Source organism: Podarcis muralis, chromosome 1 (genome assembly GCF_964188315.1).
Source record: "Podarcis muralis chromosome 1, rPodMur119.hap1.1, whole genome shotgun sequence".
In the NCBI taxonomy this organism is placed as follows: Eukaryota; Metazoa; Chordata; class Lepidosauria; order Squamata; family Lacertidae; genus Podarcis; species Podarcis muralis.
Window position 1 is genome coordinate 120,314,187 of NC_135655.1, and position 24,329 is coordinate 120,338,515.

Below are 24,329 nucleotides of genomic sequence, written 5' to 3' on the forward strand. Positions count from 1 at the left end.
AATACATCTGAAATAAATGGTGGCTGTGTGCACACATATTCCTGGCAGAAATTCCTGTGGTTAATCTTTGTCCTCTTGCAGAACTGCAAGGTTCCACTAGAAACTCCCTGGAACTGAGTGGCAATGACATTTTCATCTGTGCACTCGGGTGAATCATGGTGTTGCTCTGGTGCAGCAAAACAGCCAGGTATTACAATTGGGGCTTGTGCACTCCGGAGTTTACTATGTTTTTGCAGCTGTTTGCATTCCCATTTGATTTGCATAGCTCACATTTCCTTACCCCTTCGATAACACCAGTCTCAATGCTTCCCCCAAGTGAATTTGGGTTTATGCAATACCAGCAGGGCTTTTTCTCAGCCTGAACTCATTTCCAGCACCTCTCAGGCGGGCGCCATTGCCATTCTAAGAGAATGAGTGAGGTGCTCATGGTGATACCTCTTTTTCTAGAAAAATAGCACTGGAAACGAGGATAATCAGATACACTGGAGGAAATTGGGGGCACAGAACATTCGTTTTGGGGTGAGTGCATCAATATCCATTTCTGCTTCTCTCTTTTCCATGCCCACTACTTCTTTAATCCTTTCATTTTTTTCTGGCTGTGCTCCAAACTATTTCCGGTGTACCCCTGAATGGAGGCATGTTGTTTTATCCCCTTTTGATCCCCCAAATACGCCCAAAATGAGAACCCTGTTGGTGCTTAATCGGCATAAGAGAATTAAGAAATTAGAAGACAGGGACAAACGCAAAAAGGATCACATATTGATTTTTAGAGCATATCTGAAGGCAGCCCTGTTTAGGGAAGTTTTTAATGTTTGACGTTTTAATTATCGTATTTTAAATTTCTGTTGGGAGCCGCCCAGAGTGGCTGGGGAAACCCAGCCAAGTGGGCGGGGTATAAATTATTATTAGTATTAGTATTAACAGGAAACCCCAGTGTTGCTCCTTATATACAAATTCAAATAAACGTGAGTGTGGACTGTCAGTCTGAATTTCTTAGTACAGAAAGTATTGATCTGATATGTAGTGATCTCTCCTATTCTAATTGATTCAAGAGGGTTCTGTAAGCTTCTCTGTGTGGAATAAAGAAGCAGAAGGTTCATGAAAGCAGAAGGTTCATGATGTTTGGGTTATTCCTTCAGAGAGGCTGAGTACAGCTGGCTTAAACTGGTTCTATTATCTCTTTCTGTCAAGGTCATGCTGACTATAATAGTAAGGCCAGAAGGAGCCTGGGTTTCCCTCTCTTTCTATCTCTTCTGGTGCGGTGTTCTGTATATAGTGTTAAGGTTTAGTTTTATTATAAGTTATTGTAAGTTTAAGTTAAGTCTGCTGCAACTGGATTTCCTATGGATAGTGCCAATCCTGAATGTATTGGATTTGTGACCATTATGCTCATTTGCCTTCAGTAGCAGTAAAGCTCTGCTGGATGAAATACAATTGCCTCTGGTCTATTTTGGGAGGAATCCCGCCACGTGTTTAAGTTTTTACTCTACTAACTATACATTGGAGTTCTGCTCTGGATCAATATTGAGTAGAATACATAGCAGGACTACTATGGCTGTTAAGTTGTGGGTGAAGACGACATAGCGATTCTTCAAACAGCTCTTGTTTATTCACAGGCCAGAACAGAACTGAACTGAAGGGTTCAGCCAGCCTGCTTATATAGAGCTCCACTAGAATGCAACAGTAACCATTTTCCGTAACTATCCAATCACTGAACCTCACTTTTGATCCCTTATTTGCATATGTGGGCCTGAACTATCTACAGCATCCCCCTGCTGGCCCAGGGTGAGAACTTCAGTACATAACAATGGCCTAAGCTGAATGGAGGGGGTGGGAAGTGGATTAACAGAAAAATAATGTTCAAATGTGGACAAGCCCTCAGTATGGCACAAATGCACTAGTGCAACTCTTATTGTCATTATTAAATTTTTTAAAATTCAATACAAAATTTTCACAAGAAACTCCTCTTGCAATTCAAATGTAGGCAGAAGCGGGGTAACATAGGAGTTTGTTTGTTTGTTTGTTTGTTTGTTTGTTTGTTTGTTTGTTTTTTAACCTAACTGCAATCTTAGCCATATTCTCCCATTGCTTCTGCTTTTGCTAAAATTCTTCTGTTGAAATCGACAGGAATTAAAAGTGCTTAAGTCTGCTTGAGGCGGCCTTCAGAGTCTGTATCTACTTACTTACTTAACAAACAGGAAGGACAAAACAAAACTCCCCGTTGCCAGTTTATGTACAATCACCAAGATGCTGCTCACCCATCAATCCAAAGTGGAAGAATGTGCTTTTTAATTAGCTCCAAGATTGCTTCTAGCCATGCCCAAAACGTAAATGATTTACCAGGTAAGTGTTCCTGTTTATAGAACAAATTAGATACACAGAAAAATTAAGTTTCCAATATAGTACCAGTAACCTTTATCTTTAGACTTATTCTCCAACGAAAACAACCACTTGGTATTTGCAGACTACTGGAAGTCACCTGTGATACTATTTCTGAACAGTCTTTAGCTCCCTTCGTCAGCATATGAGACTACACTTTGCTATCAAACGTTCCAAAGCCAGTCTATAAGTAGCTATTTCCCCTATTTTCCCTTTTTAAAAATATAGTAAGTGTTTACGATACAAAGAGTCACACACTCATTATTCCACCCACTTTTGCTTGTGGAACTACCCACCACATGTGACACACATACCCCGCCACCAAAGAAGTTTATCTGTGAAGGAACATGGTCCTCGGACTAGAAAAGGTTCCCCACTCCTAGGCTGGATTTACACTGATTTGTAAAAACGCTAATTAAAGCTATTTAAAAACCCTGTCATATAGCTCTCAATGCAATTTCCCATTCCCATTGTGACTCTGCAATGCCCTCTGGTGTCACACCTTCATAACACATTTTTCATGTTATAACTGACCAGTGTAGATTCACCCCTAATCTATAGTCTTTTAACACTGTGCTAAATAAAGCACTTTTATTTCATATTTGTTATAATCGTAATGCCATATTTCCTCTCCTATCCCGTCTCTCAAAAGAAGAAAAATCAAATGGAAGTGAGAACAAAACAATGCCAGTCTTTCTCAACTGTGGGTCCCCAGATGTTATTAAACTACAACTCCCATCATCCCTGACCACTGGCCCTGCTAGCAAGGAATGATGGGAGTTGTAGTCCAACAACATCTGGGAATCCAAGCTTGAAAAAGGCTATTATATAACATATAGGTACATAATATACAACAAAACTCTCTGCATCCCTGAATTGTTGTGGAGCTCTTTGCTAGAATTAAAAGCTCCCTTTCTTCAACTTCTGAGTTTTTTAAAACAACAAAACCTCACAATATGGCTATCCGCTGGGATGGGTGAATATGTCAATTTCAGTTTCACTTAGCCACTTGTTTTTTTTTTACCATTCTTCTGTATGTTTACCATTTCTCCATATTTCTGCATAAGTTTGTGATTTCATTTTAAAATAAGTGTTCATGAAAATTCATCAGCATCAGTGCAAATCTCTCCTAATATACACACTTTTTCATTTCATAAAATGTATATACAGCTTGTTTGTAGAAAACCTCAAAGCGGTTTTTGCAAAGCAATTTATCAAAATATAATAAATGCATTTATATGTTATTTTCACCAATCTATGGATTTATATATGCACTTTACCCTCATATATGCATTTTTGTACACCTTACCTGACTAGCAAAATTCACAAGAAGTGTGACTTTCAAAGAATGGCTGTGCTTCAGTTTCGGTATTGAGTTTCAGGAAGTGTGAGTTATGTAAGTTCACATTTAAATGCAAAATGAATTGAATTTCTCCCCAAATCCCTATTATTCACCCACCAGTGAAGCAAGGCTGCACCACTACCCTTTTTACTTGCAGATGGGATGTTGCACTTTTGCTACTCAAAAGCTATACAGCAAACAGGGTTGGCCCAAGACATTTAGGCATCTGAAGCGAACTACAAAATAGCATGCCCACCACCCACCAGGGAAGAAGGGGTGAATGAAGACCTACATCAGGAACAAGGGGTGGGTGGTAAATCTACATCAGGAACAAGGTAGGAGTCAAGATCTATTTTGGGGACAAGAGAGGGTGCAATAGCAGCAACAGCAGGGAATACATTCCTTGAAGGCTGGATCTGCTCCCCTGTGGGTCCTGCCACCTGAGCCAGTTTCCACACATAGCCTCATGGGTGGGCCGGCCCCACATGCAAGCATCACGAAAAGACTAAAATAGTTGCTTGGAGAATAAGTTGAGTGTTTGGAAAGACAAATGGTGCTTCAGTATCTGACTTGTGTACGAACATGGCCAAGAATGCAAGCAGCATTTTGAAACATCTTAACAATGACATACCTTACAGAACTTTGACCAGGAAAGTTGATGGTCCCCATAACTAACTTGCAGTCCTAAAATTTAAGGGGGAGAAATGTGAGGCCAACATCTTTCCAAAATGTTTGTTTTAAATATCACAGTTTGAAATAATTTAAAAAGACAAGCACAATTTCCCAGTTGGACTAAAGATTGAAGTACTATGAAGCAATCTGGGAGTTTCAAAATCCTGCAAAGAAAAAGCTAATAATAATAATAATTTTATTATTTATACCCCGCCCATCAGGGTAGCAAGCTAATTTAGGAAATGCAGGATAGTCCATGGAGTATGCACAGTTCTGTCCTCCAATATCTCACCACCATTTCCCCACAGCATTTGCCACATGAGGCAACTGCCTCAGTCCACCTAATGTTAGGGCTGGCCAGATTTACAACAGGACACAGTTTGACTCAGAGAATTAATGCTGAAAATTTGCTTTATAGTTTCACCTGTAAGTTTGTCTGCCAGCATACTAAGTTGATCAGAGTTGAGCCCACGGCCAACATATGATGAAAACTGCCAGCTCAGTACTTCCAAGACTTGATTCAAAGTGCCGGGTGGTGGATTATTAAAGAAAGCCAAGTTCTGCAGCCAAATGAAAGTTAACACAGAATTCTGTTAGCTACTCATTGTGTTTCCATATGTGAGCTGTCTTGGGAACTCTGAAGTGTCAAAGGGCAGTAGAAGAAATGTACCATGTTTTTCCATGTGTAAGACGCCCCTATGCATAAGACGACCCCTATTTTTTGAACCCAAAATTAAGGATATTGGGTTTAAATCCAGAACCAGAACCCGAGCCCAGGCCACCCACGCCAGAACCTGAACCCAAGCCCAAGCCCAGAATCCGAACCTGGGCTGTCCGTGCCAGAGCCCAAACCCCTACACATTCACCTTCCATGAATAATACCCCAATTTCTGTGTGTGACCAGGTAGGTGGGCGTGACCCTGAGTGACCTTGTAAAAGGGCCAGTCACGCAGCCATCTTCCCTTACTCTTTTGCTGCTTTCTTCTGATACTGATGTATTTTGCTGTCTGCTAGCTCTCAGCCAGAAGGTAAAAGGTAAAGGTAAAGGTACCCCTGCCCGTACAGGCCAGTCGTGTCCGACTCTAGGGTTGTGCGCCCATTTCACTTAAGAGGCCGGGGGCCAGCGCTGTCCGGAGACACTTCCGGGTCACGTGGCCAGCGTGACGAAGCTGCTCTGGCAAGTCGGCACCAGCGCAGCACACAGAAACGCCGTTTTACCTTCCCGATAGAAAGCGGTACCTATTTATCTACTTGCATTTAGGGGTGCTTTCGAACTGCTAGGTGGGCAAGAGCTGGGACCGAAAGACGGGAGCTCACCCTGCCATGGGGATTCGAACCACCGACCATGCGATCAGCAAGCCCTAGGCGCTGAGGTTTAACCCACAGCGCCACCCGCGTCCCTCTAGAAGGACAGCCAGAAGGACATGGGCTCAAATCCCTATGTGAGATGAACCCACTCTCTTTTCTGTAACTCTAAGCTAAAGCCTGCCTTCAGGGATTCAACTGCGAACTGAATGTGAGTAAACTTATTACTTTTAAAAGAAGACTGTTGTGTCTTTATTCTTTTTAGGAGGGATGAAAGGGGACTTGTCAGGAACAGAACCCAATCTGGACAAAGCCAGATTGGATTGCTTAAGCAAACAGATTCAAACAAATCTACCAACTAGCTTCCTGCTATATATTGGGGAATGCACTCTGCTGCTGACTCACATGCATGAGTTAGGGAGGATACTATTAAATCAATATATCCTCTCCTAGTATCTACAACAATCCCCCAATACATTATTTGGAGATCTTAAGAACGAGTAAATATAGACTGTAAAAAGAATTCAGAACATACGAGGATCATCTTTCAAGTACCAATAAGGATACACAAGTGTCATGAGCATCTCTTAGAGAATTGTGGGAAAGATGCATCATGGGAAAGAAGCTCTCTGTGCTTCTACACCCAATTCATGAAAAACAGGAATTTTGCTATATAAAACCTACCTGTGGTTCACTTGTGGGCAAGTTGTACCAGATAATAGAAGCCCAAGCACTGGGCAATTGGCTGACATTGGAAATCATCACTACTGGTAAGGAACTCGTCTGAGGAAAAAGATGCATAGATTTCATTGTTTATATGGAACAGACTGTAGTTTTGAACTGAATGCATTAGAAGTTACTGATGCGATGTCATAAAATGCAATCAAAATGCTGTATGGTAGGTGCACTCTTGCTGACAATATTGTTGGAGTTCAGCTTTCTATGCTGGACTCCACATGCAGGGCTACTTGTGGCATGTGCCAACCAATAAACCCAAGCTACAAAGGCAGGATACAAGAGGAGCTAGAAAACAAATGGAACTTTGGAGAAATAAGTCATCGCTTGTTTGACCATATGTGGGTCAACTTATGTTTAACTTGTGATTTGTTAAACAAACAAGGGCTTAGCATTTTGTAAAACAGGCCACTGTTTCTAGGTACAGTGGTATGTTGCTTTTAGAACAGAATGCATTCTAGGAGTCCGTTCGACTCCCGGAACCATTCAAAAGCCAATGCGCGGCTTTTGATTGGCTGTGGGAGCATCCTGCAGCCAATCAAAAGCAACGTTGGATGTTTGGCTTCTGAAAATCGGAACACTCACTTCCGGGTTTCAGTCGTTCAGGAGCTGATTTGTTTGGGAGCCAAGGCATTTGGGTTCCAAGGTATGACTGTACAGTTTTCCTTTATAGGCCACTTTATATAAATATATACTGAGAGCACTTACTTCCAGGTCTATTGTCAGACCATATAAGCAGACCTGTGTTTCAAAGGTTATAGAGTGTAGTTCTTCAGTTACCATTTGAGGGCCCTGAAGAGATAGAAAAGGTTTTTATAAAGAATATCTGAAACACATATGACACTAAACATGGGCGAGTTGGAATGCCGCTCAAACAACCAAGTTACTATATTTTGAAATTTTGTTAAACAGGATTAGATGCATTGTGGATTCCAACGCCACTATGCTTGCTTCCAGAGTTTCCTGCATTTCCAAATTTAATTTAAACAAGAACAAAACAAAATTGTTGAGTGATGCATCTTACTTCTCAAAACATTAAAAAAACTAACTGTGCTATTTGAAGGCTGCTTTCAGTAATGGCAAAAATATCATCTTCAGGTTTTAAATTCCAGTGGAAATGTTAATTTCAAAATCAGGGATGCATTTTACAGATTTTATTTTTATTTTGTAGGAAAGTGAAATGAATCAATTTATCCAGAAGCGGGAGCCCCAAAGCTACTTTTCTATTAAACCCTAATGGGTAGAAATAAATTGTCACTGCCCTTTAGAAGGTCCAGTGCTTGTTTTTTTTTTGGGGGGGGGGCGCAGGGGTACACATACCCCTAAACATTTTTTTGAATTTAAGTTTGGCCTCATTGAGGTGCAGTATTTCAATATGAGTAGGAAAATGAAAGTACCCCTAAACATTTTTTTTGAAAAAAAGCACTGAGAAGGTCTATTGATAAAAATATTTCTGCCACATGTTGCCATTGTTTAAAGAAAATAACAGAGCATGATAGCATTTCAGCTGCAATTGCTTATCTCCCCTCTCTCTCAAAATCAAAACTCTGACTCAATTTAGGTAGGATGGGGGAGGACTTTTTATCATTCATTCGTTCATTTTAAGCAGTAAACTATTGGTGTACCATGCGTTATATGGCCATTATAAATTTATGCTTAACTTATATGGATAAATATGGACAATGACATTTTCTTCAACTCAACAGGGAAGCTATGCCACACTACAAATACAATCCAAATTATTAAATCTTCCTACCTCACTGCCCTTGTTTCCAGTACATGATTTCATTTCTTTTGGTTGCTAAAAAAAGGTTAAAAATCAAGACTGAGATTAATATACAATAGTGTTTATTCACAGAAACTGTTAGTGATGGGTACAGTGGTGCCCCGCAAGACGAATGCCTTGCAAGACGAAAAACTCGCTAGACGAAAGGGTTTTCCGTCTTGCGAGTTCTTGCGAGTTTGTTTCCTTTTTCTTAAAGCCGCTAAGCCGTTAATAGCCGCTAAGCCGCTAATAGCCGTGCTTCGCAAGACGAAAAAACCACAAGACGAAGAGACTCGCGGAACGAATTAATTTCGTCTTGCGAGGCACCACTGTACTTTTGTGTTCAGTTGATGACAATCAAAGAAGCATGGTGTGGGCCCTCTGGTGGAGACAAAAAACCTTCCAAAAGAATAATTATAATACAGTGGAACCTCGGTTTTTGAATGTAATCCGTTCCGGATGACCATTTGACTTCTGAAACGTTCGAAAACTGAGGAGCAATGGGCAGTTGGCGAAATCCATTGAGGGGGAAAATAAAAACATGCAGTGGAAGCCGTACGACTTCTGAGGCGCGTTCGAAAACGGAAGCAATTACTTCCAGGTTTTTGGTGTTTGGCTTCCGATACGCTAAAAAAACGAGATTCCACTGTACAGTGTGGTACCTCGGGTTACATATGCTTCAGGTTACATACGCTTCTGGCGGCGCGGCAGCAGCAGGAGGCCCCATTAGCTAAAGTAGTGCTTCAGGTTAAGAACAGTTTCAGGTTAAGAATGGACCTCCGGAACAAATTAAGTACTTAACCCGAGGTACCACTGTATTGGTATTTTCCTATGCCATCAGATCAGACGTTTAGTGTTCTAGCTTGGGGACTCAAAAACAGATTTCACAATTTCCATGCATTTTGCCATGTCTGCTTTTTGTGGTTGTTAAATTTTAAAAATCAGCATTGGAAGGGGAAAAAATGCAAATTGCATCAGTGAATGGGATCAGAGCAAGAATCGGAGGGGAAATTTAACTGTTTTATCCACAGCTGCATTCTGGAGGGAAATCCCTTTTCCTTACCTGCACTGGACCCAACTAGGGAATTACTGTATTTTTTGCACTCACTTTTTTCCTCCTAAAAAGTAAGGGGAAATGTCTGTGCGTGTTATGGAGGAAATGCCTACGGCTTGCATGCCTACGTATTTTCCTCCTCTAAAAACTACGTGCGTGTTATGGCCGAGTGCGTGTTATAGAGCGAAAAATACGGTACCTTCAAAGCAAACACCAGGTTCAGAATAGGCAGCAGCAGTGCTCCCCCCCCAGGGGTACTCAAGGGTACACCATTGTTGTTGTTGTTAAAAAGTGTGGCTCTTACTATAACAACTTCATGGTAATTACCTTCACCTATTTTTCTATTTTAAAAAAGCACTGGGCAGCAGGGAAGGAAAGGGTTAGATTCTCCACATACCTGCATCCATTTCTCCATTTTTGGGACATAATTAATGAAGTATTGCCTTACCAAATGACGAAATTCTACAGAAAGGCTCCCATTTGCAGATTCATCCATGTTCATTGCTTTTACATGAGTGCCGCAAAGGATAAATCTGCGGTTGCTAGAAGACACATCCCAGTAAGCAGCAGCAGAAAAATAATAAGGGAGCAACACGTGTTTGTTGTAGTAGTTCCATCATTTATATTGTCTTACCTTATAGTAGATGCATTCCTGAATTAAAAAGACAAGAAAACCCAAGGTAATTTACTGCGCTGAACTAAAAGAATGTGTTTTAAAGCACAAAGGTTGACTCATGTTTCTGATATTTCAGAGCGTGTTCAGAGCTTATTCAAAGTATACCTGGAAATTGAGAACTAAAAGAAAACCAATAGCAGTGGCGGAGTTGGCATTCATAGTGAGATACAGTAATGTTATTGTCATGGTTCTCTATTTTGTTTTGTTTGGTGCAGTCGACTTCCAAAACATTCAGAAACCAAAGAACGGCTTCTGATTGCCTGCAGGAAACTTCTGCAGCCAAGCAGAAGCTGCGGAAGCCCCGTGAGACGTTCGGCTTCCAAAAATAGTTCGCAAAGTGGAACAGTCACTTCCAGGTTTGCAGCACTTGGGAGCCAAAATGTTTGAGAACTAAGCTGTTCGAAAACCAAGGTGCGACTGTATACGGTTTTCCAAAGTTTCTGGTCAATGAGCATGATAAAGAGATTGATAGTTTGCAATCCTTATTTCATTGATACAACAGAATTAATTTGCATGGATTCCATCCTGCCATAGATAACTGCAACTGCTGTTAATTTTACCAAGTGGGGGCATTTGCAGGATTTCTTCCGAAGTTGCATTTTGTGCTGAAACTACGGAACAGTGATCAGTACTTTGAAAGTTGTGGTTGTAAAACCACACTTGCTATGGAGGCCTAAGCAATCCTGACACCAGTCTCTATGCAATCACAGCAACTTGTTTTCTCGTGTGAATTGCAGTCTTAGTTGCATATTACCCAAAATGTTGTTAACAGTCTGAAGAAATCATGAGATCCGCCCCCCAACACCCTGCAAGTTATCTACCTGTCAATAGCAGCTTTCACTTTGATCTGGTAGTTCAGCTCTGGCAATCTAATAAGCAGTCTAGGGGAGAAAAAGAAAGAAGAAGAAAAAAGCTTCATACATTTAATAGCAAACAATAATAATTGCCTAGGGAAATTAGCTGTCATAACAGTTTTTATGATAATCTTCAACAGCCAAATTAGGCAATCCATGCATACTTTGCAAATCGCATCCACGATGTTAGTGTGGAACGTGCCACCAAATGCATGAGACTCGCAGATGCAGTCCAATAGTAACTAAAAGTAATATGAATTAGTCAAAGTGAAGAGAAGCGGTTGTTCTCATCTTCTGAAAGATGCTGTGATAGATGCTGGCCTGAGTCTTCAGGTCCATAATCTTTTCTATTTAGCAGCTCCATTTAACAAACTGATTTCTTCAAGAACAAAAGACAATAGAAGTTTTAATGTTTAAAAATATTTGGCCCAGTGTGCACACTGGCAGAGGAAGAGGAATGCAGGAGGAGCGCTCTGCCCCCGGCAATGCGATCCCGGTGGGGTGCAATCGCGGCTGCGGCCCTGCCTGCACTGGGCACCACACCCCCACAGACATCACGCCCCGCCCCAGGACATGCACCTGCCCCGCCCCCGCCTGCTCTCCGCCCTCCGGTGCCGGAGCATGAAGCTCCACCACTGAGTGTGCATAAGAAGTTTTGAAGAGATACTCCAGGACACTAAGCAAATCAAGTAAATGGTTACGTGATAGCCTTTACTCACCTAAGTTTAACAGTGAACTGTATTAAAGTTTTAAGAACCAAAGGCCTCTGAGGATGGGTTGGCATGCAGGGCTGTCTCTCAACTACAAATGAACTAATACACAAGGAAGTAAATATATTTGTTAGTACTTTGCATAAACATGTCTAGAGAAATACTGAAGGATAAGCAAGATTATTTCATCTCATGAAGACAAATTCTTCAACATGGCAGGGTTACTTTTTCAGACACATATTGCATTTTCATGACAGGAGCTATATGTTGACATGCCTTTCAGTCGCAAATTACACTTAACACGTAACATAAGCTTACGCACCTTTGGAAGAGGCTGTAGAGCAAAAAGGTCACTCTTTCCAGCAAGTGAGGTCTTTGTAAGGGAATGGGGTCTCCCTCATACGTGAGCTTGACCAAAAGCTCATCCAGTTTCTCCAGCTGCCTTCTTATTTGAAAAAGACTCTCTGCCATCAGAGTGAAACTGAATAAATGAAAAGAAAGAATCAACTCTCTCTCTCTCTCTCTCTCTCCTTCACACACATGCAGTGAAATGGACACCCGGTGGAATCTAAATGTCTTATTTTTATATTTTGTCTTTGGCAAGTTCTACATAATTGCATACAGTGAGCTGTGTTCTTATCTCTCCGTATTCCTTTGTGATGTGTCCCATTGCAGCAGACGGTGAGAGCTCAGGGATAGAAGATGGGGGAAAGGCACAGAAAACAGATAAATGGATTGACAATTCAACTAGGGTGCCGTGAGACAAGAGAGAGGAGAAAATCTCTGTTGTCTCCTTTTTCCAGAACCAGCAATAGAAATTCAAAAGCAGCTATCTTTCTCAGGATAAAGTGCACAGTGCTAATGGCTGGGGTGGGATATACTCTCTATCAGGTAACTTTCGATGGAGGTTTCGCAACTGGCTACAACCCTAACAGTGATTCACCAGATATGAAAGTGTTTGCTTGGGGTGACCATGACACAATCTGTGTGGTTCAGCCAGAGCCCCTTATTTCTTCCATTGCAGCAACCTTGTTTCAAAGAGCCCTTTTCAGAGCAGGTGATGCCTGCTAGAGTTATTTTCACTTCAGATGAATACATTCTAAGAAGCTGCATAAACTCTGTTAACCTCTAAGATTAAATTTGTATTGGGTATTCTGGGCTGGGGAGAAGCAGCAGCAGCAGCAGCACCACTTCCTGTCGCACTTCGCTCAGAAAATAGGAGTTACCGATAAAAGTTTACCAGTTTTGCAGCTGATCAAGCCCATTGTGCAGAGGCCCTCCGATGCAAGCAATTTGTTGCCTTCTCTTCCAATCCACTAATTCTTCTGTTAGCAAGTTATTCACCAAGGCTTCAGCTTCTTTGATTATTTGTGCCATTTTGCTGAGAACTTCCTAAAAGACACAGGATATGTATCTCTCGTACAAGCAAGGACCAAGAATGTTTTATAAATGCAACTGTCCTTTATTGCTCTGGAATAGCCTTCAGCAACTGGGGGGGCCTCTAGATGTTTTGAGCTACAATTCCCACCAGCCACAGCCAGTGTGGCTGCTCTGGAGCTCACCATCCATACAACCAGTGCTTTTTTCTGGGGGTACGCAAGAGTACGCATACCCCTAAACATTTTGTGGATCTTTGTACTTTTGTCCATTTACTGTGTTTATTTTTCCAGATTTGAACTATAAAATGGTGATTTTCGTGAGTCAAAATGAGAGTACCCCTAAACATTTTTTTTAGAAAAAAAGCACTGCATACAACAATGCCTACTACAATAACACAATGCAAAGAAGTGACCTATTTTTTCTACCCACAGCTCTGAGGCTCTCATCTTCCTAAGGGTAATCAAAATCTGAACATCTTCCAGGACGTATATCAGACTTTTCTGTTTAGGAAAGCATTTAGGGCAACCTTCATCAAATAATTTCTTTCCAGCAATTTTGCACTAGAATTCCCATCAGCCCCAGGCAACATACATGATGGGAGTTTAGACCAAAACAACTGGAGGGCACCAGATTGGCAAAGGGTGCTGTATAATATGTCTGGACTAAATTCCACCTATGAACCACTTTGGCATACAAATTTCAGAAGCTCAAAAGGTCCATAAAGTACTAACACTGGACCACAATTCCCCATGGAATACATAACAGTATTACTATCTACTTAGGAAAGGTAAGACATTTCGAAAGTGGGAGCTTTAGACCTTATTTTTCTAATTTTATCTTACAAAGTTAATTGTAGGAAAGTTTTAAACAATCATAGTGTTGTTGTGTGTTTTTTTTTAAAAAAAAAACCTTCTCCCCCAACAATACTGATATTTAACCTGTAGATTCTTCAGGATTTCCACTATCCACTGGCCTAGAATTTCAAGAGATACAAGTGAATGTAAAGTTCACCAGAGGTGAACAACTTTAGCACTTAATAAAGCATGGTTTCTGGAGGATTCTCAGGCTGAAATCACTAGTTTTGCTGACATGTTCTCCAGCCGTCATGATAAATTATATTTTAATAATAATAATAATCCAGCTTTACTTCGATCGCCTGTCTTGCACTAGCTCACCTTGAAACTCACTATGCGGGAGCCTGCAAGGCAGGAAATAATGGTACTCTATACTGTTTTAAAACACACCATTCAACAGGTGCTATCAACAGTGATTTATTAAGGGATGGAGGTTCCTTCACCACTGACCCTTTGGTTCCGACACCAAACCTATTCCTTGTGGAAGAAGACAACAGCCCTGCTTAAGAGAGAATTATTTTTGAACGTCATTCTAATTGTAGGATTGCATGCATGTGTCTCCTGACTCATCACTTTCTTCCACCCTAGTCTGTCTCTAAAGGCTGTTATAAGATGTTTGGATAGCCCCACACATGCTACTCTGAGCTCTTTGGAGAAAGGGCAGGTCAGAAATGTAAGGGGAAATGCAAACTTAAGTCCTCTCACTTTCAAATATGTGGAACACCCTTCCGCAACCTTTGTGCCCTCCAGTTGTTGGATTCCAAGTCCCATCATTCTCAGCTAACATAGCCAATGGTCAGGAATGGCGGGAGCTATAGTGCAAAACATCTGGGAGGCACCAGACAGTACTCTCTCTGCAGTCATCAGACTCTCTCTTGAGCTCTTGGGAATTTCCTGCTGCTTAACCACATGAAGAACTCTGAAGCAAGCTGCCTCTACGTTTACATCAGCAGAATAGGGTGGCGTGCAAAAGAAAAACGTACAAACAACGAAGACAATTTAGCAAACCTTTCTCTTGTAGTCTAAGGTATTGAGCATCTCCTGCAACAGCAGCATCTCTTGTTTCACAGCAACACTGTTTTTGTTGGTGTGTTCTAAAAGAAGATGCAAAATAGCATGTGTATGGCACAAGAAGAGTAAGCCTCTTAAACAGCATAGCCCAGCTAACACACACACACATACACACTGCTAAAATCATGGTCTAGCCTTATGATGAGCTATAGGTAGCTTCAGGCTGCAATGAGGAGACAGGGAAGCTTCTGCCTCCATTTTATAATCTCTTAATGATGAAATTGCTGGAAAAATTAAATACACATTTTTTTATTATTAATTTCATTTATTAATGACTTCCTATGAAGCATTACACACACACACACACACACACACACACACACACACACTTTCAAATCCAGTACAGACACTGCTTAGGATAAAAATCTCCACTTAGAAGGCTTCTTCAAAAAGGAAGGTGTTCAACAGGAACCAAAAAGACAACAGAGACATGCCTGCCTGATATTCAACAGGAAGCAGTTCCAAAGTGCAAGGACCACCACTCTAAAGACCCAGTTCTGACATTGTATACAATGGCAGCGCACAGTGATCATTTAGGTATAGTAATTATATGTACATTATAAGCCCTATATGGTACATGCCAGCAAAATTAGTCATGACTGAGTCCAACTAAAAGCAATGGAATTTGTTGTAAGTAAGTGCCGTTCAATTGTTTTCAGCTGAACAGGCAGCATACTTTTGTACACGTGTCCACAGTATTCACTGGGATTTACTTCCAGGTAAGAGTCAAAGCATTGCAGCCTCAGTTGTGACCAAGTTTCGCAGGGTTAAGACTCCAGACATGAAGAGTACCTGCAGGCTGCATTCTGACACACACCTGGGGATTCAGCAGGGAAGCTGTTACTTATGAGAGTTTGATGAAACCAGAGATATGTTCACACATTTCAGTGACCCACAAAGGTGCCTGCTTATAACGGTTAAATGTCAGGCAAAGTGATGCAGTAGTGATCCGTTTGTGGTCAGGATCATCGTCATCATTTGAGGGAAGAGTCAAGACATTATTACTCAGAAGACAGTATGACATTAGTAATAGACTAGCAAGAAGAAATGGCTTTTAAAGAGCCTGCATCTCTTGAAACTGATCAAGTGTAAACTCATGCTTATAATACGTAAACTTATCTGCTTCCTGTACAGTGGTACCTCAGGTTAAGTACTTAATTCGTTCCAGAGGTCCGTACTTAACCTGAAACTGTTCTTAACCTGAAGCACCACTTTAACTAATGGGGCCTCCTGCTGCCACCGCGCCGCCGGAGCCTGATTTCTGTTCTTATCCTGAAGCAAAGTTCTTAACCTGAAGCACTATTTCTAGGTTAGCAGTGTGTGTAACCTGAAGCGTATGTAACCCGAGGTACCACTGTATGGGAAATATACATTTTGAAAGGAGGCTGGACTTTGGTGGGGAACATTGCTTATGGAACCATATGCAGAACAACACACTTATGCAATGCTACATATAATCGGGGCACACTTTGGTCTTTCAGATTTCAGTGGCGCCCTGTGTGAGGCCAAGATTCTCCCCCCCCCCAACCTCTTGCATTCTGTTCTGTGCATTCACTATATCATAGTTGTGATGCCCCCCAGCAGTGCCCAGTGAGGGGAGGGGCCTGGTTGCGCTACCTTAAATCCACCTTTGATATGATAATAAGGCATTTGCTTTACAAAGCAAACATCCATTTTCACCTACACCGATCTTCAACTTTGTAAAGGATTTTATTAGAAGGATTTCACAGCTCCCTTTTGAACAGCCAATCACAGTTTTTGATCAAGGTGCTGAGGGTGTTTTACAGCAGCAGATTTAAAGACCTTGTTCTACCATAAGAAGAATAAAGTTTTAGACTTGTTTCTCATAACCATAGAAGGAGTTGTGAACACAACAATCATGAAGGGACTCTGCACTTCTGAATTTGCCTCTAAACTATTGGATACCTCATCACTGCTATACAGTAGTTACATAGGTTGGGTGTTTTCGTTGTTGCAAATATGCCATTTGTTGAGTTTTTGGATGTAACACAAGGAGAACTTAGGCATTAACAACAATAAACACAACATTTTAAAAGTGTTAATAACCTTCAAATTAATATGGTTTACACACATGGAAAAGCTTACCTATGCTCTGTATTGTTTTATACCTCAAGTCAAACTCCTCCTGCAGATCTTCTAAATATTTGACATCTTGTTCTGTCATCTGCTTTTTTCAATTAAAATTAAAATTATTTAATGGCAAACAGATCCCATATGAATTCCCTATAGTATTCCCTGTGAATCCCTTGCTGCTGCCTTGCTCCCAGAGCAACTGGGTGTGCCCTAAATGGGCAAAGTGAGCTGAACTATTTTGTATCTTGTGCTTATTGCTAGTCACGTCCATTAACTTCAATCTACTCTGAGTACGACTAGCATTGGATACATTGGCAGCAACATTTTATCTTATTAATAACTCAGATTAGTCAATTAAAAATATATTTTATCAACTAAAAAAGGTGCCCACACTAATGAAGCTGAGGATTTCATTTCTCTCTCTCTACATTTATATCTACCTGCACACCCACACACAGAGATAGAGTGCTGTCTGGCAAGTATGAAGAGACACAAGGCCACCTGGGAACCACATCATACTGCCTTGGTTTCCAGGGTTTAAGAAAAGCAGGATATAAGCAACAGAACAAGGTGGTAGCATGTCAAAGAGCTAGAATAGACCACATCATGTCAGACAGTAGGTGGGGGGAATCACATTTTCAAAAGTTCCTTTATGTTACAAAATCCACACAGATAAAAAACCACCAGCATTACATGAAATGAGCTTTAGTAAAACTTTTTAGCCTTGATGTGCTAATTTTCTACTGGCATGCTGTATTTCTTAAACGGGGGAGCATTCAAAAGTGGTGTGCCTCAAATGTAGTGCAGCTCCATTCTACCACCCCATTCTGCTGCATGTGTAGGCTCAGCCTTGCTCTGTCTGTATAGCAAGTCCACAGAGATATATCTGCACCTTGAGGAAGATATGTTGGCATTTGGTACACATGTGGCAAACTGTAGTAACTTGCCTGTGCACTGTTCTTGACTGCAGACACCTTGTGTTCAATGTTTCTTTGCCTTTCCAAACCCAGGTTATTCTGTAGAGACTTTTCCAGAGGTCCCTAAAAAAAAAAGAATTGTACAGATGAGTTCAGCAAAATGAGTTCTCTTGGCATAGAGACAAATTCAGTGACCAATAACTTTAAAAGAACTGATTTAGGACCTTATTTGTTAGCTTTCATGGTCCCCCCCCCCAAAAAAAAAGTTACTTCTGATTTTAATGTTTTCATTCATGTGAAATACCTTGCACAAGTCACTTTTGTGGGGAAACAATAACACACAAAGCATGGAGATCCACATCTGTTCATGAAACTGGCATGGGTGTACAAGTAATCTACTCCCTAATTTCTCGCATATTTATGTCTGATTTGAGAACTACTTTCTCATCCAATATCACAGTGTTGGCATCATCACTGGGCCTAAAACCAAAGAGATTCTTAAAGTTCCATTGAGTTCAGTGGTGATTACTTCCATGTATGCAGCATAGGTTATTGCAAATTAAATGCAGGTGGGGCAAAAACTCCTCAGCAAGAGGAAGGGTAATAGTTCCTGTTGGGAGAACAGGAGTGCTACAAATACACGTGAGTTGCCTTGTTTTGACCTGTGAAATACTGGAGGGTATATACAACTTGACAGCAATCTTGGATTTGATGGGCCAGGACTGCACCCAGTGGCCATGATCCAACTGAAATGATATGTGCTGAAACCCTTTAAAATCAGTGTTCCGAATCTGCAATGGATTTAGGCCTCCTTAAAGACAAACATATATATCAAATTAAAAGCAGAGTTACCTGTACCGGCATGCTGGCTGAAGCCAATATTCTTCTTTCTTCTCTTAAACAGTTTGAAACAACCACTGCTATATGCATAGGACTACTCTGGTATTTTCCCTAAGAACAAGAGACAAAATAGCCCAGAAAATAGCATCAGAAATAGCCCAGGCCTAGTCCATATAGATCAAGAAGCACTGCTTTGCTGATAATAGTTTTGCACCCACTATGACCCTTAAGGATTTTTTGGCACGAGTTTCAGGGTTACTTTGGGTCCTAGATACTTCCACTCCAGAGATGTGCCTGGTTATTTGAAATCAATTAACATATATGAAGCTTAGTGTTACCGAGTAAGACTATTGGTCTAACTATCCCAGCACTGACTAGGAGTAGCCCTCGATGTCTTGGACAAGGGTATTTTTAGCTCTGCTATCCAAGATACTGGAGATGCAGGAGGCTTGAACTAGGGCTGATATGAAAAGAATGCACTCTGCCACTGAGTTATGATCTCTTTTTAATACCCAGCTTGAAACTTCAAACCTTTCTGGGTGGTGTGTACGTTTATATCACACATTTAAAAAAAATAGTGGTTGCTTTCAGGGGTTTTTTATATAGAAAAAACCCACCCTCCATTGCTTAATTTTAACCGAAGTTAGTCATGACAAATTATTAAATCTTGTGCTCAGACCACTTGATTTCAATTAGCTCCGATGCACCTCAGGTTCTGTATAAGGAGAGCTGTTAATTTACTTCTTTTGACAGTTGCAGTACCTACGTTCCCTCTGCTTTATCTGCTGATAAGTATGTCAAACATGCACATTTCTGTAATACAAACGGAATCCGTTCCAGAATTCCGTTCGACTTCCAAAATGTCCAGAAACCAAAGTGCAGCTTCCGATTGGCTGCAGAAAGCTCCTGCAGCCAATTGGAAGCTGTGAAAGCCCCAGTGGACGTTTGGGTTCCAAAGAATGTTCACAAACCAAAACATTCACTTCTGGGTTTGCGGTGTTTGAAAGCCAAAATGTCCGAGTACCAAGGCATTCGGGATCCAGGGTACAACTGTACTGTTAAATATATACCTCTACATCTCCAAGATTATGTGTGCTCAGTATTAAATAGTTCAGAAGAACCCTTGGTTCTGAATCACAAGTGCTGGTGCAGGTAGAATTACAGCTCCACTGCAAAGAAATAAAGTAGTTGTTCATTTAGCACCAGTTGTTTGCATTGCTCAGCTTTTACTAGTGTGCACCTAACTTGGGGATAGTATGGTGCCATTTAGGGTTCAGTCTCAGCTGGCAAAATGGCTAGAGCCAGCCCTATCACTGTTTGAGGCTAAAATGCAAGGAGAGTTTTCTTGAGTTCAGGTAATCATTATTGGAAGCCACTTATCTATGTTGAGAATTCTAAATCTAGGTCAGCAAGAGGAAATGCATTACAAAACCTCACACAGAAATGTAGTATTAGTTTTAAGCCACATGTGTTGTTTCCCGCCCCCCGCCTCCACCCACTTCCTTAGAAGCGCTGGTGTACATTTGCTGCCATGATGGTCTCAAAGAATTAAGAAACACCTATTAAATAAGGCAACAGGTTTCACTGGACCAACATCCAATAGACTTCTGCGCAGAGTTCAAACTTCCAAGTCTCAAACAACACTTTCCACAATCTCCATTTGCTGCAGAATATTTCACACATAAAAATCTGGGATATATTTCTTTTAGAATACGTAATCAAATGAAACTTTATTACCAAAAAAATGACAAAAGTTTGTAATTTTTTCAGGACAAGTTATTTGTTCTTTACTGTTGTAACAACTGTTTCCTAAAAAGGTATCTTTTGTACCATGAAAAAATAAATAAAAACATAACAAATATATAATAGAAGTAACCCTAACAAGGAAAAAATACCCACTGAATCATGAGCAAATGCACAGGTGGGGGCGTGGGGGGGGGGGAGTCCAGCAACTCTCACAATCCCTCTGCTGTGTTTTAAATCCCACCCAATTTTGTAGGAATTAGGCATGAACTGCCTTCTAACAGCACATGAGATATGCTTTTTTAAACACAGTTTGACCAATAGTGCCTGTGAATCCCCAGGACTTTCCTTTAACATGTAAACATTTGTTTTTACCAGGAGGGTTAAATATGGGGTTGCTTTCAAAGTAGCAAGTCACCCGTAAATACCCACCCATACTCAGGTGGTAAAGTCCTATGTCGTGTCAGGAAAAGTTCATTTAAATTGGCTTTCGGGCCTATCCTTTTTCACACAATGTTACGGAAGCAATTGCTGTCTCAGGCATGAAAAATGTTTTTCTTCATTGCCAATATCTGTTTTTAAAGCCACTGCAGGCCAAGGCATTGTGCTTCCCCGTTCCTGACCCACCAAGTGAACAGCATAGACTAACTTGGATCGAAGCAGGTCACAACTTTATTGAATACAGATGAGAGAGGTTTGGCTTGGGCATGGGGCAATCATTTACTTGCGGTCCATCTGCTGGAAGTGATGCCATAGGTCAATCCGGCAGCAGGATTGCTTACATCAAATAGGAGGACCCCCAGGGGGATCACCGTCTGGGGGAGTGCAACTAGCCCCCGTCTGGTCCTAAGGACATAGGCAAATTCAAATGTTTGGTGTAGAGTAGATGCATCTCACATATCACATTTAGTTTACAGAAGGTACTGGTAACGTTCCTCTAATAAGCAACCTCCATCCTGCATCAGCACCAACAACTAGAAACAAGGGATGCACACTGCAATAGGAAATATTGGCCCCCCCAGTTTGGTCACATGGATAAACAGGTAACTAAGAGCAGGTTGAAGCCCCTGATTTCGGTGGACTGTAATGTCCAAATACTTATAAGTGAATGCATTGCATCTATTGCCATAAATTGAGGCTGTGTGCAGATCTTCCTGGCTTGAAAGCTAATAAAAATTACGGTAGTTCATTGCTCATGAAACAGAGTGCTTCATGATTCCTCTTTAGCCTCAAAGTGTTGTGTGTGAAGGCAACAGACTCACCTGAAGAACTTTCCTGATTCTCTTTAGATTGTGTATCAAGAGGAGATTCTTCTCTTGGGAAACACGGTCAAAATGTTCGTCCAGCTTTATTAGTAAGTTCTGCAGGAGGATGGCTGCCATAGGTTCATTGTTATATGCAGATTCCCTGTGCAACGCAAAATTTATATGAATAAAACACATACATGAAAAACCAAAACAAAAAAGTAATGGTAAAAGCCTTCAAATTATTTGTTCAAGAAAAGTATTAGGCCCTAGAATGGGTGTCTGGAATCATCAGCTTCATGCATGTTCTTATTTGTTTTAAGATTGAAGTCCCAAGCATGTTCAGAGGAAAGTCCCATTAAACCCCAGTAAATATTTCAGTAGGCTGAAGAACTAGAGAGTTCAACCATGGTTGGATAACATTACATGCAAAACTAGGCTACTGACTGCTTAGAAAAGGCTTGCTTACAAATTCAGATTGTTCCTATCATAATGCATCATCTTCCACAGGCTTAGCTAATAAAAAATAGAACTGCAAGCGTATGCCAGTATTTTGGAAAGAGCTAATACTATGCTAGGAAGATTATTGTTCCTTTCCTTTTAAAATATTATTATGTTTTCATTGAGCAGCTTGTAAAACAACTAACAAAATGTATTTATTCCTATAGACCCTTTAATAGCAAAGAGAATAATTTTAATAGCTTTATGTAAGCAATATGTACAGCTACAGTACATATTGTACATATGTACAGTACATACAGTATATATACGTTACTTAGAAATATGATTGTTCTGTTAATTTGCACATAGTATATATTGCATAGTATACATGTATCCTTCGTATCATATCAATTTTTCATGTCCATTACACATCACACTTAATATTTGTTATTACAGTTACTGTTTCTTGATTTTGATAGTTTCTTAAGTTGCCACATTTGTTTTCTGTTTATTTCTGATCAATACTTTCATCAAAAATAAACAGAGAACAAATGTGGTAAGTGGCACAAAGCTGCTTTATATTAAAGGCAATATTTTATCAGAATAATAAAAAGTTCTCTATATATTCCTAAGCTTACGCTTTTTATTGGAATTTATATCTGCACACAGCAATAACTATGCACCCAATATCCTGCCTGTACATAAAAGTTTCCTAAAATTCAAGCTTTATAAGGGAGATAAATTCATTTTTTTAAAAAAAATGTAGACAAAGAACATTTGATCTTACCAGTCCTGGTTTTCAATCCATTGTGCTAGCAGATGTCGGACTTCCATGGGAAATTTGTCATCATAAATCTGGTCTATCTGCTCCAGGAATTTTGCTTCTAACTGCTGGACTTGATTCCACTGAGACATACTACAAAGAATAATGCTTGTTTTGATGAGATATTAAACATTATCATGCAGGAGTGTATAAGAACATATGCAGAACCCACCAAATTGGGCCAATGACCCGTCTAGTCCAGCATCCTATTCTCACAGTGGCCTATGAGAAGACTTCAAGTAGGACATTGAGTGCAAGAGAACTCTGCCCACCTTCAATTTCCAGAAACTGGTACTAAGGCATATTCTCTTTGATAGTGGAGGTAGAATATATATGATACTCTTTCCTCCAGATTGCACTTGCTGCTTCAAGGTGAATAACCTTTTGCAAAATGATCACACATTTGTAGTGTGCAGCCTGCACAAATTTTGCCCAGGTTTTACTTTTATTTTGAAAATAAACATTTTTCTTTTCAAATACCAACTTGCTTTTATTTTACATAATAATAAACATGCATATGACGTATAATATATTTGACATGTTCAAAATCAGAACTATTCAGGATTTATAGTTGTCAGAATACTGTATACTGTTTTACCATTCACTTTGTGTTGTTTGGGAGATGCATTTTGATAGATCTCCTTGATATTCTGTGGCCTTTCAATGATGGTTGCTTGTTTTCACACTATGAGTGTGATGGGTGCAACTTATGTTGGGGCATAACTTGTGTTGTCGTTTCCAAAGAAGAGTAACAAATTCCTTTACATCTGCTCAATCACTCTTCAGTAACTACAGCTGGACAATGTTATGAACAGTGCTTTTAAAAGAACTTTAGGATTTATTCTTAGATGTTTGAGAAGCAGAGAGTATTGCCTTCTGTGTGGGCTGGGAACACAAACTTTTGGAGATATTCAATTTTGTAAGGCACAGCAGAGTTTGTTTATTTATTTATAGATTTGGGAAACTAGTAGGTATTTGACTCTTATCACCAAACAAGATGGAAAAGTCCACTTATGCAAAGAAACAAATAAATGAAGATGAATGCACCACAATACCCACCAAGTATTAAAATTGAGTCTGGGCATAGAGGGTTTGCAAAGGAAATATGATTCTACAGCTTCTTGTTTCAATTCTTCTTTGGGGAAAAAAAGATATTTGAGCAACTCAGTGTTGCGCTACTCCCAGGTTAAGTGCCCCCTCATCTACACTGGAAAATACAGGTATAGCACATTTACAAATGAGTCAGTTGCCTTTGACAATGATGAATAATAAACCCCCACCCCTGGCAAATGCTGACTTGTTTGTTTTCTGTTAAACCCAGGCAATGGAAAAACACAAGCAATGTGTATGTCATCAAGAACCATTTGGTTTCAAAAGAGGAAACTTGCTCCCAATGAGGAGAGTGGTGAAAAGAAAGTTGAAAAACAAAG

At 40.4% G+C, this 24,329-nt stretch overlaps 1 protein-coding gene across 1 annotated transcript in view; it reads right to left on the reverse strand.

The window, feature by feature from the left end:
* STAT4 (signal transducer and activator of transcription 4) overlaps positions 1-24,329 on the reverse strand; it is a 34,591-nt gene that overhangs the window by 7,567 nt on the left and 2,695 nt on the right. The window contains exons 2-19 of the mRNA XM_077917375.1: positions 22,864-22,992; positions 21,654-21,798; positions 18,661-18,759; positions 17,839-17,931; positions 16,904-16,982; positions 14,735-14,820; positions 12,733-12,884; positions 11,815-11,973; positions 11,502-11,594; positions 10,750-10,809; positions 9,887-9,904; positions 9,701-9,794; positions 8,190-8,234; positions 7,142-7,225; positions 6,383-6,481; positions 4,818-4,953; positions 4,353-4,405; positions 2,259-2,353 (exon numbers count right to left, since the gene is read on the reverse strand). Of these exons, the coding sequence (XP_077773501.1) occupies positions 2,259-2,353; positions 4,353-4,405; positions 4,818-4,953; positions 6,383-6,481; positions 7,142-7,225; positions 8,190-8,234; positions 9,701-9,794; positions 9,887-9,904; positions 10,750-10,809; positions 11,502-11,594; positions 11,815-11,973; positions 12,733-12,884; positions 14,735-14,820; positions 16,904-16,982; positions 17,839-17,931; positions 18,661-18,759; positions 21,654-21,798; positions 22,864-22,991 (1,718 nt within the window). The 5' untranslated portion in view covers position 22,992. The remainder of the gene's footprint in view (positions 1-2,258; positions 2,354-4,352; positions 4,406-4,817; positions 4,954-6,382; positions 6,482-7,141; positions 7,226-8,189; positions 8,235-9,700; positions 9,795-9,886; positions 9,905-10,749; positions 10,810-11,501; positions 11,595-11,814; positions 11,974-12,732; positions 12,885-14,734; positions 14,821-16,903; positions 16,983-17,838; positions 17,932-18,660; positions 18,760-21,653; positions 21,799-22,863; positions 22,993-24,329) is intronic.